Source organism: Oxyura jamaicensis, chromosome 21 (assembly GCF_011077185.1).
Source record: "Oxyura jamaicensis isolate SHBP4307 breed ruddy duck chromosome 21, BPBGC_Ojam_1.0, whole genome shotgun sequence".
NCBI lineage: Eukaryota > Metazoa > Chordata > Aves > Anseriformes > Anatidae > Oxyura > Oxyura jamaicensis.
In genome coordinates this window covers 2,633,552-2,646,869 of record NC_048913.1, presented here as the reverse complement: position 1 = coordinate 2,646,869, position 13,318 = coordinate 2,633,552, and the positions used below count along the sequence as shown (strand labels likewise).

The following is a 13,318-nucleotide window of genomic DNA, read 5'->3' as shown; positions in this document are numbered from 1 at the left end:
GGAGTAGCTCACCGTGAAGCAGGGTGAAGGTCTAACCCCCACAGCCTTTCTGCGCCCCGGTATTACCAATCACTTAGCACACAGATGCCTGGAGGCTCCGGTTATCCCTGCCTGGTTTGCTCCTCAGTAGCCTGGCAGTTCTCCCAGCCACTGCTCCAAGCTGCTAGAGCAGGAGACCTTTTGCACAGACACCACGTCCTCTGACACAGAGGCCCACACTCCCCATGGGACTCAACCACCAGGATAGCAGGACACCCACAAGACCCCAGACCATATTTGAGGCAGGCCAGAACTCAGCAGGTAACAGCTTTGCAACACACCATCTCCTCCCCTCCCGTCTCGCAGAGCCCGAGAAGAAAACACGCCGAGACATCCTTTTGCTCGGACCCACTGAACCAGAATTCACCTCCTTTCTGGTCCCCATGGTAACGCAGGGACCCTTCCACTTTCAGTTTGTCAACACCAATTACGTATGCAGATGGATTGGCTCCCAGGTGAACCCTGGCCCCTCCACACAGCAGCTCCTCAGGACTCAGGCAGCAGTTTCAATTAACCTTCCTGTATTACAAATGTCTTTTCGCCCCCTCCTTTTTTTTTTTTAAAAAAAAAAAAAAAAAACTTCTAAATGCTATTGATGCTGGCATTTATCCCCAGTAAAACAAAGTATCTGTGTCCCAGGCATTCTCCCCCAGAGCAATTATCCTTAGCTAAAAGAGAAACAACTATGCTCCAAAAATACACGCAATGGAAGAAACAGCTTTCAGTATGAAGGGGTCCCAGAGAGAGAACAAAGAAGAGACAAGGATGTTGGGTTAATCAGATCACAGAAGCAGAAAGGAAAATAAAGAGAATTAAAAAAAGATCCCTGCTCTGGCTTTCAGGGACTTTGGGTACTTACAGCTCCATCACAGCCACTGGCAGAAAGCAGCACAGGGAAACCAGACCCCTCAAATCATTTGGATACTGAACACCTCAGAGAAACCACCAACATTAGCACGTGGGAATTGGTTTTTAACAAGAAACCCTGAACAATTCAAGAAATCTGAAGTCCTCATCAGCTTGGGTCAATTAATTTCCAGCCCATGTTCTGTCTGGCAGGTGCTGTGTGTCCCCAAAATGCTCATGGTCAGGAAGAAGGGGGGGAAATTCTCATCCTCTGACAGCAGCAGGAAGCTGAATGGAGAAGTGCCTTGGCCAAGGTCACCCAGAGCACCTGAGCCCAGCCCAGCTCAGGAAGCATGCAGAGCATCCTCACTCCTAGCCCATTACTGAGGCTGGGACTGGTGTACGAAAACTTCAGGAGGGACCTAAAGATGCTGAGCTGTGTGGTGGCTGCAGGACAGGAGACCCAGAATATGCTACATGCAATTTTTTAAAAAAATATTATTTAAGAGAACTGGAAGCAGAGCATTCTCAAGCCAGCAAAGCTCTGAGGAAGCCAGGAACCTCTCATGTCCAGAGCTGCCCATCTGGCTCACATCACTCCCCTCCTGCCTCAGAGATGCTGCTGTGCTTAACCAAGCAGAAACTGCAGGACACTGCTCATGAGCGTTGTGGAAATCATGCACAGAGGGGTGAGGGAATACAGAGAGCACAGTGCTGTCACGTATCGCTGTGACCCTGCCCACCTTGCCAGTGCTGCAGCACTGGGAGAAGTCAACTAATGTGGGAGAAATCAGGAACCCCACGTCCCAGCCACATGAGCTCAGGCCAACAAAACCTCCTGTCCCACCTTCCCCTGCTGTTCAGGCAACACGCGGAGCCCAAGGTGCATCACAGCCACATCTCACCGGTGTGTCTGGGGAAACAGGCAGGGACGAGGGGAAAGAACAAACCAGAAGTCCTGTAAAACCACACATTGCTGCTGCGATTCAGAAAGCAGCTCTGTAGACAGCATTGTACAAAACGGGATCGGTGGCTGGGTGCTTTGCCCACAAGCAAAGGAAGGGCACACCTCGCTGCAAGCTTCCAGGTCCCGGCAGTTTCAGGAAGCCCATGTGAACAAGGCTTTTGTTTAAAGCTGCCCGCCTCCTTGCCTGCGCGTTTCGTGAGAGCCAGGAGGCGTTCTACAGAAAGATGCTAAAAAAAATTCAATCTTCACTCAAGAAGATGAAAGGAGTTATAAGGAGATGAAGCCTGGCCCCAGCAGGAATCCAGACACAGGCAACTGCTGCAGCCGCTATTTTTGGACAAAGCCAAGCCCTTGAGACTGGCCTGCCTGTTGCAGATGTTAATCAGACACAGAGAGCTTTGCTACAGATCAGAACGGCTCAGGAGTCAAGCAAGCATGATCCCTTTCTTCTGTAAGCAGCTAGCAAAAGGCAGTGCAAAACTGAAAGCTCTCCTTTGGTACCTGGTGCATCAGGAGAGCCCACGTGGTGAACAGCAGCAGTGCCAGCAAACCAGCAGTCTCAGCAGAGACCCTCACAGGGGCTTTGATCAAGGGTCATCCCCAGCACCCTCATAGCTCTGAGGAGAGCCCAGATCCCAGGGATCCCACCCCCCAGCATCCTGAACCCCAACCAGCACCAAACGATGCCTCCTCTGTGGAGCGGTTCCCTGCAGAGCCCCTCGCCTCCAACTGCACACAGCAAAACAGAACGGTGACAGAGGAGGGCAGCGAGCAGAAGAAAACGAACCTAAAGAAAGACAACCGTGGGCTACAGAGCTGTGCTGTGGGGTCACACCACAACCCAGGCTGTCAGGTACAGCACCAGTGGCCACAAACACCACAACCAGATAATGCTGGTGTGGATTCACAGAAGTCTTGGGTCACATTTGGGACCTTCAGCTTAACAGGGCTCATCGTTTCTGTTCAGCATTACATGTCAATCACCCACTTCTGCTTCCTCGGTAATGATATTGCTGGCAGCAGTCTTCCTTGTCAAGAAGCTAGTACAAGTGGGAAGCATTTTTTGCCTGTGCTCCAGAAACAAACGTTATTCTAAGCCCCATTGCTAGCTGCAAGTAGAGCTGAATGCTGCATTTTCAGGAGGGGGAAGTTGTAATCCACCACACTTCAGTCCCAAGGGCTCGCCTGTCTTTCAGCAGCTGTAAATGCAGTTACAAAATAGATGAAAAATTCCTCCCAATAAAAGGCAGTAAGAGAAGGAGAGCCAGGATGAAGTGCTCTCACTGTCCCTGGGAGAGAAGCAAACCATAGCACACTGCTCAGGCTGCAGTTGCTACGAGGAGGAAAAGTCACTGCTGCAGAGTGTTCCCAGAACTGGATAATGCCCAAGAGAGCTGCGCTTCCGTCCTCCCAGAGCTTGACTCCAAAGGCAGGCAGCTGGACGTCCAGCTCTGCTCGGTGGTGCTCAGGGCTGCTGGATCCCAGCCCGCTCCCTACGTCCCAGAACTAAATCACTGCTTGGCTGGAAACGCTCCAGCTTAAGACAACATTAAGAAAATCATCACCACCAACAGACCACAGCTGCACTGCGCTAACAAAACCCAACTTTCACATTGTGATATGGTTCAGGTAGAGCAAGTGATAAGCTTTAAAACCACTGTGAGCCACCCCACCTGGCCTTAAAGTACATTCTCTTAGCCCAGCAGGGCAGGACGCAGTGAAGAGGCCCATTTTCACGCGAAGGAACACAAAAGATCGTGCTGAACAACAAAACTCCTGTGTGATAAGCTGCACAAAGACTACCATTGAAATGAAGTGTACACCAAGGCTGTAATCTGATACAAAGCCCAACAGAATAAATAGGAAAAGTCCCATAAACCTGAACAGCCAGGAAGAAACATGGATCAACACCACGGAACCATGGATCAACAGCCCTCTGGGCTGGCACTAGCTGCCGGTAGGCCTTGGTCTCTCCCTGGCATCTCTGGTAAGTGAAAGCTTTGAGCTACCTTCCAGGGAGCACTCTAATGTGCAGCAAATGGTGAGTACTGAAATCAGACCAAAACCTTACCTTCAAGATCTTGTGCTGGGAACTGAGGGCCCCATATCTGTTCATAGAGTCTTGCTGGAAATAAATAAATAAATAAATAAATAAAGCCATTAAGTCCCAGAAAAGCCTAAGGCATGTGAAACACACATCAACACCCGCCCAGGCACTGCATCAGCAGCAAGATAAATACTCAGTAAGGTATGAAGTATTACCAGCAAGTGAGTACAAATTGCAAGCAAGCTGCCCAGCCGTAAGAACATTCAGATATTCATCCATGAGTTTCTTCGTGCAACAAGATGACATTCACCCACAGATGAGCAAGCTAAAAGCTATTCCTCTCCCCCAGCATCTCGCCAACAGATGCTCTGAGAAAGGAATAAAACTCGCCTTGTGACTCCAGCACACAGGACAGGCAGTAACCCTTCCACTGTGCTATCACACAGGAGAAAGTAAGCAGAATAGCTCTGGCACAACACAGCCTTAAGATAGAGCAGATCTTCACACACAATCAGCCTTGCAAGATGGAGTGAGCCAAAGCTGCTTTAGGACCATACATTCTCACCATCTTTCATAATGCCCTGGCCTAATGACTGGTGGTACCACAAAGGTCTTGACCATCCTTACACACATGCACGAAAATACACAGACACTCTGAGGAGTAAACTGTACCTACCTTCTCTTTGTTGAGAGCTTCCTGAGCTTCTAATTTATAGACTAAAAAATCTAGAAACAGAAGAGAAGACAAATAAATGACCTGGGATTTACAAGGACCTGCACGTGCATATTTACTCTTGTACATCAGCTTTAAAGGATGCGGCAGCCTGTAGTGTCTGCATACGGGGGAGCATAGGGATGCCAATATTATAGAGTCTTTATAGAGCTCAGCATCTTCAGATCACTTAAAAGTTACTGGTTCTAAGGAAAAGTGATCTACTGCCAGGTATCACTTCTGAAGGGCCCTATCACTTCTGAAGGGCTCAGACACGTCAGGATGGGTGCTATCACTTGCAGATGAGACTGAAGCCATCTGTAGGAATATAAGAGAACAGAACCCGCCTCCCAGCCCACGAGCAATGGAGAAGCCAGCTAACTGTTCTCCACACAAACCAGCTGTGAGCCTCACCTGGGGAGCATTCACAAACAGCCACACACTGCACTGAAGGCAGAAAACGCTCCGGGTGCCACGTGTGCCTCTCCCCACGGGACAGCTGGAGCATTGTTCGGCCACTGCTCTGCAAGAGACTCACCTTCCTTCGTCTTCTTGTGCTCCCCTCGCTCCTTCTGCAAGGATCGCTCCAGCCGGGATCTGTGCTCGTACACCACTGGGGAAGCAGAGAGAGGCGGAGTGTGAGATAAACCCTGACATTTCTTCCCAGACATTCTCACCTGAATTCCAGGCCAAGCAAATGAACAGTGCTGAAGCACACGCACATATCTGACACCCTGAACAATAAGAGGTTCAGGTCCAGCTACCAGCTGCTTGCACTTCTTTGTCTCCTGTCCAACTCTCCCCACCCTGCTCCAGCCCTTGTCTGCTCCCAGCTGGCAGCAGATTCCCAATACAACACCAGTCTCATCCTGTGAGTCTCTGCACTCAGGTTTTGCTTTGGAGCCTGGGCTGCGAGCTGGATTTGGCGGCCAGTGGCTGAACTGGACATTTACAGGCCAAGCCCACCTCCAGGTTCAAGACAGCCAGAGCCTTCCAGGCTTTCTGCTCTGCATCAGCGGAATGTGGGAGAGATGTTTTCTCCCTTTCCACCCCCGTCCCCATCTCGACCATTAACTGGCCCTCAAGGCCACTAAGGAAGAGCGAGCCAGCAGCTCCCTCTCCTACTACACACAAAAGAGCATCTGTGCTCTGCGCAGGGGAGCCGAGAAGGGAGAGGGACGTGGCTGCTTTGTGCAGCAGCCACATGACAAATGGAAGTGCCAGAGAAACCTCCTGATGGATGATGATTTTAATCCGCTCTGACGCCTGAGCACTAACCAAGAGCTGTCCCTGAGCCCCGGCACTCAGCTGCAAGCAGGCAGCTCCTCCAGCCCCTCTGCACGGAGGCTCCCACGGTGCCACAGCAGCACCACGCTGCAGGCAAGGTTTTGGGGGCAAATGACACCACAGGTGCTGAACAATGTCCAGAAGAAATGAACCACGGGGGTGGTGTCATCACATATAAAATAAGATCCAGTCATGTCATGTGGGAGCAGCAAAGGCCGTGCAGGCCCTTCCCTAGCAGGTGGTTTGCTGCCTGAGAGCAGACGTCCCAGAGCGAGCTGACACGAGACACAAAGCACCCATATGTCTTATGTTTCAGAGTTGACCATCAGTGGCACAGATGTTGCTCTCAAAGAAGCACAAAGAAGTGCTCATAGGTAATCCTGGCATCCTAGAAGTCAGGCTAGGACATTTGCCTAAATCATACTGCGCCCCATTCCAGGAACCGTAAGGCCAAGGACGGGACGTACAAGAACCTCACTTTGATGAGGACAGTCCTGCCTTGCCTTACCACGGGCACATCTGGCACTTTTGTAGCCCCTGAAGGAAAAGCACAAACCACCCAAGGACGGCACCTTTTTGCCACCCCACCCATTTCTCCCCAGGCAGGGAATTCCAGCCACCCATCTCCTCAGCTGCCTTCTCTGTGGGTGAGCAACAGTGGGGTGAAGTTCACAGCTTTCACTGATAAGCAGCAGCCCAGCGCCAGTCACATCTCATAACCACGTGTGGGTTTTGAGCCTTCAGACTCCCTGCAAGCGAAGTGAAGCCCAGATGTCAGAGCGAGTTGGTGTTTCGGCACTTGAAATAACTGCCAAGCCTTGAGCAATCCTGCAGGCAGAGCAAGGAGAGAGCAGAGGCTGAGCACGGCACAGTGACAGGAGAGCTGGGTGCGCAAATCCAACACGGCATCGAATAAAGCGTGCTGGAAAGAAATACTCCACAACATCACCCCTGCAGACACACCTCTGACAGCCTGTGCTCCACCATCACTACCTTCAAAACCTTTGAGGAGCCTGTAGGTAGGATGGTTTGAGTGGTTTCACCGCCGCAATCCACACGAGGTCACACAGTTCTCGTCTCCACCACCTACCCAGCAACTCTGGGAGGAGATACCCGCTCATCCTCAGTGCCACTGTGAGGGCCGTGCGTGGCCTGTGCTGTCCTGGTGGCTTTACAGGAGACTCTTGATGGCTGGGGGTTTGTTCCCTGCTGGAAAGGCCTGTCCTGCGCAGAAAAATAACTTCCAGCTCATTTACCTCTGTGATTTTTGAGCCAAACTCATGACACTGGCTGGGTCCAAGCCTGGGATTTTTGTAATGCTTCAGTTTACCAGCAGCAGGTCTGTTCATATTTACAGTCATCTCCAGCAACAATTGAGTGCCTGAGCAAATCGGGGGAACAAGGGGTGGTATTTCAAGCCCGACATAAAGCAGAGTCCCAAGGGTCTTGCTGATGGCAGTTCAGCTGCTTCCCAAGCCCCCAGGAGCATTACCCCAGCCTGCCAGGTAGGCTGGCAGTCTACACACCGAGGGTCCTGCTTCAAGACTGGGAACTGAATCCAAATATCCTGGCATCCCATCGTCCCCCGTGGAGCAGCTTCGGTGCTTCCAGGCGGTGACTCGTCCTGGCCTGAAATCAAGCCTCAGCAGCACAAGACAGTTGGCTCCTCCTGAAGCATGCTGCTTTTAGCCACTGCAGGTAGGAGGACAATTTTTTAGGCTTTACCAGCCTGGGCTCATGGCACGACAAGCTCAGTCCAACCCCAGAGCGAGAAGCTATTCCCCAGACACACGTTCACACCCAAATCATCTCCCCTGAGTCACCCAATTCCCTCTTCCACCTCTGGCCTCCCTCACAGGGCAGGAAGCGTGCTGTTCTTGCTCAGGAATTCCCAGCCTCCAGCCACGTTATCTCCTTCCTTCTAGCTTCCCTCCCTCACGAAGAGGGACATACCAGCGGTGAGGATCCTTCCCCTGGGCCGGGCTGCTTCCTTGATGCTTTCCTCTGAAGCGAGGCAACCAGCCTTCCCCAAACCATCGCTGCTGAAATACTTACTTGTGCCTAGTCTGGAAGGACGCTTCCCTTGCTGAGCACAGCGGTAAGCAGCAAGCCCTTCGCCGCAGCTGTCCAAGCATCTGCTTCAGTGACAGCTTTATTTTTAGGCACGCTTTTCCCAGCATCACCCCGAGGGCTTTCCCTGCCCAGCTCACCATGTGAGCAGGTAAGCACATAAGAGACTGTGAGTGCTTTCTCAACACATGCTGAGAAGCCTTGTTCAACAAAACTGTCAGCTGAAACACGTCAGCCGCTGCCCCAAAGCCTTGTGAGCTCTGGGCACTCGTGTTTTTGCTAAAAGCATCTCACTTTCTCGCAGTCTCACCTAGCAAAGAACCTGAGCACAAATATCTGACATGGTGGGAGCCTCACTCGCACAGGACCAGGCAGTAAATAACTATTCTGTGCAGAAAGCTGCTCAGGTAACCCTGAGCTACCAGGTGCTATTGAGCTCGCTTAGCACACGCAAGACTAAAGCACAGGAAAGCACCTTAGGCTTGCTACAACACCCGTAGCCAGAAGTCACAATGCAAGCTCCACAAAGCAGATGAGTTTTTTCAATACATATATTTTAAAATAAATGGAATAAGCTGAAGTAACCTCCAGCAAGTAAAAAAAAAAAAGGGGGGGGGGGGAATTATCTCCGCTGCCATTTCTCTGGGTCTGCAGATCCTGGAGAAGCTGGGTTCAGCTTTGCACAGCTCAGCAGCAAGGCAGTCTCCCCGCTCACCTCGGCGGTGGGATCCAGCTCCAGCCCAGCAGGCCAAAATGGCACTTGCAGCTCGAGCAGACAGGAAGCCAGGAAGTCTTTAACAATTCACAGCTACAAGAGGGAGTGGAGGGTGGTCAGTGTCTAAATCCAGGCTGGAATCCAGCCAGAGCTCAGCGCTAAAGCACTGTCACCTGCTGCCAAACGAGCTAAAAATGCAGAGCTGGAACAATGAAATCCCTTGCAGTGCCTTGCCTTTGGGAAAGGAGAACAGGCCAGGCCTTCCACAGACATGTTCTCACTTTACAAGACCTCAGAAAGCAGGGTGGCTGTGTGAAGGGATTGTTATCTCAGCTGTACTGAGATAAACATCTGCCAGGGAGAGTTTAGGAGATCTGTGACGGGAAGAGAGCGATTCCAGCCTTGCAGACAGGCTCAGCTAATCACCTACAAAGAGCTTTCTTCTCAGCTGCTCTCCGTGTTACAGAGAAACCCTCCTGCCAGCCCCCATCCTGCCACTTCACAGCTAACAACCCACAGCACCAGTCACCCAGGCAGCAGCCCTGCTGCCGAGCAGAGACCCCAAAGCCCAGCCCTTAAAGCAGAGCCCAGTATCTGGCAAGGAGGCTCCACGCAGTCTCAGACACCTCCAACCCTCCCCGCAGGTACGCGAGGGATGCAGGGACAGAGAAGCCCAGCGGATTCCTCCTCGATGCCACCTGGAGCACAACGAGAGGGGCAGCAAGCTGCCCGGTGCGGTGGGTGCCAGCCAGCAGCAGGCTCCAGGAGGCTGAGCGGGTCACACGCCAACGACAGCACCTCCCTTCTCATCACGCCACGTGTTTTACCCTGCAGCAAGGTCAGCAGCTGCTTTGCTCTTATTTTGAGAGAGAAGACGAGGTCTGTTCCCTGGCTGTGTGTGGGACAGGCACTGCTGTTTCAAGGCAGCTCTGGACATCCCTCTCCACTCCCTCCTCTGCTCGATTTCCTTTTCCCTTTCACTCACTCTCAGCGCAACCCTTGCCCTTTCCAGCTTTATTTCGAGGCAGCCAGAAGCATTAACCATATCTTGTGGAGTAGGAAACAAACAGCACTGAATTCCAGCCCGTAACACATCCTCCTTTTGTAGGGCTGGAAAGATGAATCGGATGCCGCAGACCAACAGCAGTTCAAGTCTCACTCCAAGCCAGCACAAGGCAGAAGAGCCCTGGGGTGCCGGCACCCACCTCCCTGCTCAGCACCCAGCACTGCCAGCTGCGCAGGGCCAGGGCCGGGTGTGCAGGATGTGGCTGCACAGAGGTGGCCCCTATTTAGGGACTGCCTCTCCCAAATCCTAAAAGAAGCTTCGCTTCTTAAAACTGTTGGACAAGTGTCTTCTCAAAATAAAAAGGGTATCCATGGCAACGACTGTATTTAGGAACGGGAGGGCTGGCAGAGGGTTAGAAACCCCAGCAACAGGCCACAGCACTGCTGCTCAAACATATTTGGGTGGAAAAAAAAAATATTATGAGCCTGTCTCAGCTGTCGGCTGGAGCTGAGTTCTGGGTTTTCTTCCCAGAACCGGGGTTCCCTGAGGCTGTCGGCTTGTTCCTTGAAGCAGCCCCTCTCCAAGTGATGCCAGGAGGGGACGGGGGCTGGCTTCTGCCCTGCTGATCTCAGCGTCTCAAACACAGGATGCAGGTGGGGACTGCAGTGGCTGGGACTGTGCAGCACATCAGGAGCTGTGGGAGTTTAAATGCCTCATGACAGAGTGAGAAAAGGAAACAAAATGTAAGGTAATAGCAGTAAACCTATACGCTTGATGGATCAGTTCAAAACATTGGTTTTTTAAAGCATGTTTCCGTGAGAGACAAACACGCACATCACTTTGCTTCCCCAATTCACAAAATACAGAGCCCTGAGCACAAGAAGCTCACGTTAAATTTGCACCACAACACTGCACACAAAGCCACCTGAAAAGGTTTAACCCAGAAGACACATCTTGAGCCACAGACCTGCAGAAATCCCCAGCAATACAGCCTACAGAAACGTCACTGTCCATGTGAGCAGAGGCCATAGCAGACACCCCACGCTTGATTTCAGCCCGAGGAAGAGCTCTGGATTGAACCACCAGAATCTAACCCCGCCTGCTCTGTGAAAAAGCATTAAATCAGCCCCCTGGCCTTGAGGCATCAGCACCAGGCACATGCAAACAGCATCCTGTCCATGTAAGACTCGTCCTGTGGGCACTCAGAATAACCCATCCTCCAGCACTACACACAGCCACTGGCTACCAGAGAGTGAATTCCTCCCCAGCTGCTCTGCAGGAAGCTCAGCAAACCCTCCACAGAGCCCAAGTCTAGCGAGAGGTGCTGGCACTGCAGCTCAGGCAGACAGGGAAGTCTCAGACAGCCAGACTAGCCAAAGGAGAGAGAGTTCAGCAGTGGGACAACGTAACCTGACTTCAGCCTTCCCTGCTGGAATGTCTCCACGGGCTAGAACGTCATTCTCCCACAGGCAGGCATCTCTTCTCTGTAAGCAGGACAAATGAGGGGGGGGGGAAGGGGAGGGAGGAACACACACACCACGCGTGCCTTCCAGCGGCTCTTGCCAGCGGAACCAGCGCTCCTGCCACCACAACAGCCCAGAGCAGGTAAGGGGGCTCAAAAAGGCAACTCATTGCCTCCCCTCATTTTTTTTTAATTTATTTTTTTAAGATGCTCTAAGCACTGAGCTTCCAATCAGCCCCAAACAAGCTGGCAGGAGTCAGACTGATCTCTTGAGAAATGGGTTTATTTTCTCACAAAGGTAACAGACAGTACGACAACAAACTTTAGTAGAGGGCCCCCTGCCTATTTATTCACTTTCTGGTCCTGGCCAGAGAGCACGGCCAGGTCTCGGAGCCTGCCCCACCAGCCTGTGCAAGCCCTGTTTGTATTTTTACTGCTTCACATTTAGATCGATGCAGGACTAGCCAAAGGGAGCTGGAGGGAGATCTGAACTAGGCAGGACACAGCTGAACTCCCCACCCCAGCCGTCCTCTTGCTGCTGTGTGCAGCAATTCAAACTCCAGGCTGAGGAACTCTACAAAGCAAGGGGGGGGGGGGGGGGAAGAAACAGGAGACAACGTCTTCCTAGAGCTCTTTACAAGTCAAACCTCACTCCACAAACGCTCCCTGCCTGTCACTGGGCTGTGGGGAAGCAAAGGAAGCTCGGAAGGCACACACACAGCCAGTCACTCACCTTGGAGCTGGGCAGACAGCGCTTCCTGCTGCTGCTTGTATTTCTGGGCCAGGGCTTCAGCGCTCCTCACCTTCTGCTGCAAGTGATGGTACAGGAAAACTCCCGAACCTAAGCACACCACGGCCAGCAGGCAAAACCCAGTCTGCAGGAGCCCCTTCTGCCTCCTCGAGCACATGCCCGTGCCCATGATGGGGCTGAAGCAAAGCAATGCAGCGCTGCCTCCCTGGTGTTGCTACAGCATCTGTTTTTATATATATATATATTTTTTTTTCCCTGCAAACAGCTCCTTTCCTCCACAAATCCCTTCGGTTACCCTCTGCCAGGTTCGATCCAAGTCTCAATCCGCTCCTCCCCAGCCCTCAAAGCAGCAGAGGATGCTCCAAAAGCGGGTTATTCCTCATCGCCCGGGGGAGAGGAGCGCAGGCGACCGCCGCTGGCCGAGCAGAGCCGCATCCTTCAGCTGCGAACCGCCGCGGGGTCCGGCCCGGGAGGCGGCGGGGGGCTGCCGGGGGGACCCTGCGGAGGAGGAGAGAAAGTTTTTGCTTCCCATGTGCTGCAGGAGGAGGAGGAGGAGGAGAGGGGGGGCAGCCGCGGCGCTGGGCTCGTCCCACCTCCCCCTCTCCAGCACCGACCGGAAAAAATAAGCCGTGGGCTGAGGAGTGCTCCTGCTCCCTCCCTCCGCTTCCCTCCCCGCCTGCCGGCGGATGCCGAGGGGAAGCCGCAGCCCCGGGGCCGGCAGAGCGGCTGGGGGCTGCTCGGGGAGCCCTCCAATGTCCTGGGGGTCTCCCTCAGCCCCCCAGGGACACGGGGAGCCAGGATGGCACCTCCACCCCAAAGCAGCTTGAGCCACCCGCTGCCCTCCGTTCCTCTCCGCTCCCGTTTCTGCACTGTGGGCACCTGTTGCTACCAGGAGGCAGCTGGGGGACGTTTGCCTCGGTTAACAGGGAGGACATCTTCCAGACCTTAAGGGGTTTAAGAGCAGTGCTTTCTTCTTAGCAAACACAAGCTGGTAAAGGCCTGAGGACGGCAGAAGGGTGTAAAATGCATTTTCAAGGTGCTCCAAGCAGCTGTTGCCTTTCCTAAAGATGTGCCTTAACGCGGGCTGTTCTTTCCTGGCAGAGCCCAGCCAGCTCCAGCCAGGCAGGGGAAGGTGTGCAGCTGGGCAGGAGCAGGAGGGAGCAGCCCTAGCGCCCAGGACACACACACACAGCTTGCTTTTGGCACGGTGCTGAGCTCAGTCTGAGCGCTGAAGGCCCCCGGTGTGGGGTGAGCCTTGCCCACACCAGCAGCCCCGCTGCCAGGTTGGCTCGTCCCTTATCGGAGCTCGCAAGGACACTTCCTCTGGAGTTCTGCCAAGCTCCGTGTTTCAGGCATCTGGAGAATAAGCAAAATTCATAACAATTAATGCTTCAGCAGCAATTCCCCCTCCAAGAG

General features: G+C 53.0%; 1 protein-coding gene across 2 annotated transcripts in view; it reads right to left on the bottom strand.

Annotated features, from left to right (window-relative positions):
* Positions 1–12,511, bottom strand: part of LOC118177220 (Golgi integral membrane protein 4-like) — a 29,399-nt gene extending 16,888 nt beyond the window's left edge. The window contains exons 1-5 of one of the 2 annotated variants that reach the window (XM_035344738.1): positions 12,496–12,511; positions 11,885–12,400; positions 5,150–5,224; positions 4,576–4,625; positions 3,924–3,977 (exon numbers count right to left, since the gene is read on the bottom strand). In XM_035344738.1, coding sequence (XP_035200629.1) covers positions 3,924–3,977; positions 4,576–4,625; positions 5,150–5,224; positions 11,885–12,071 — 366 coding nt within the window. In that variant the 5' untranslated portion in view covers positions 12,072–12,400; positions 12,496–12,511. Of the gene's footprint in view, positions 1–3,923; positions 3,978–4,575; positions 4,626–5,149; positions 5,225–11,884; positions 12,458–12,495 lie in introns of those variants that run through there. The other variant, XM_035344739.1, reaches the window with a different exon arrangement.
* Between the last annotated feature and the right edge of the window lie 807 nt (positions 12,512–13,318).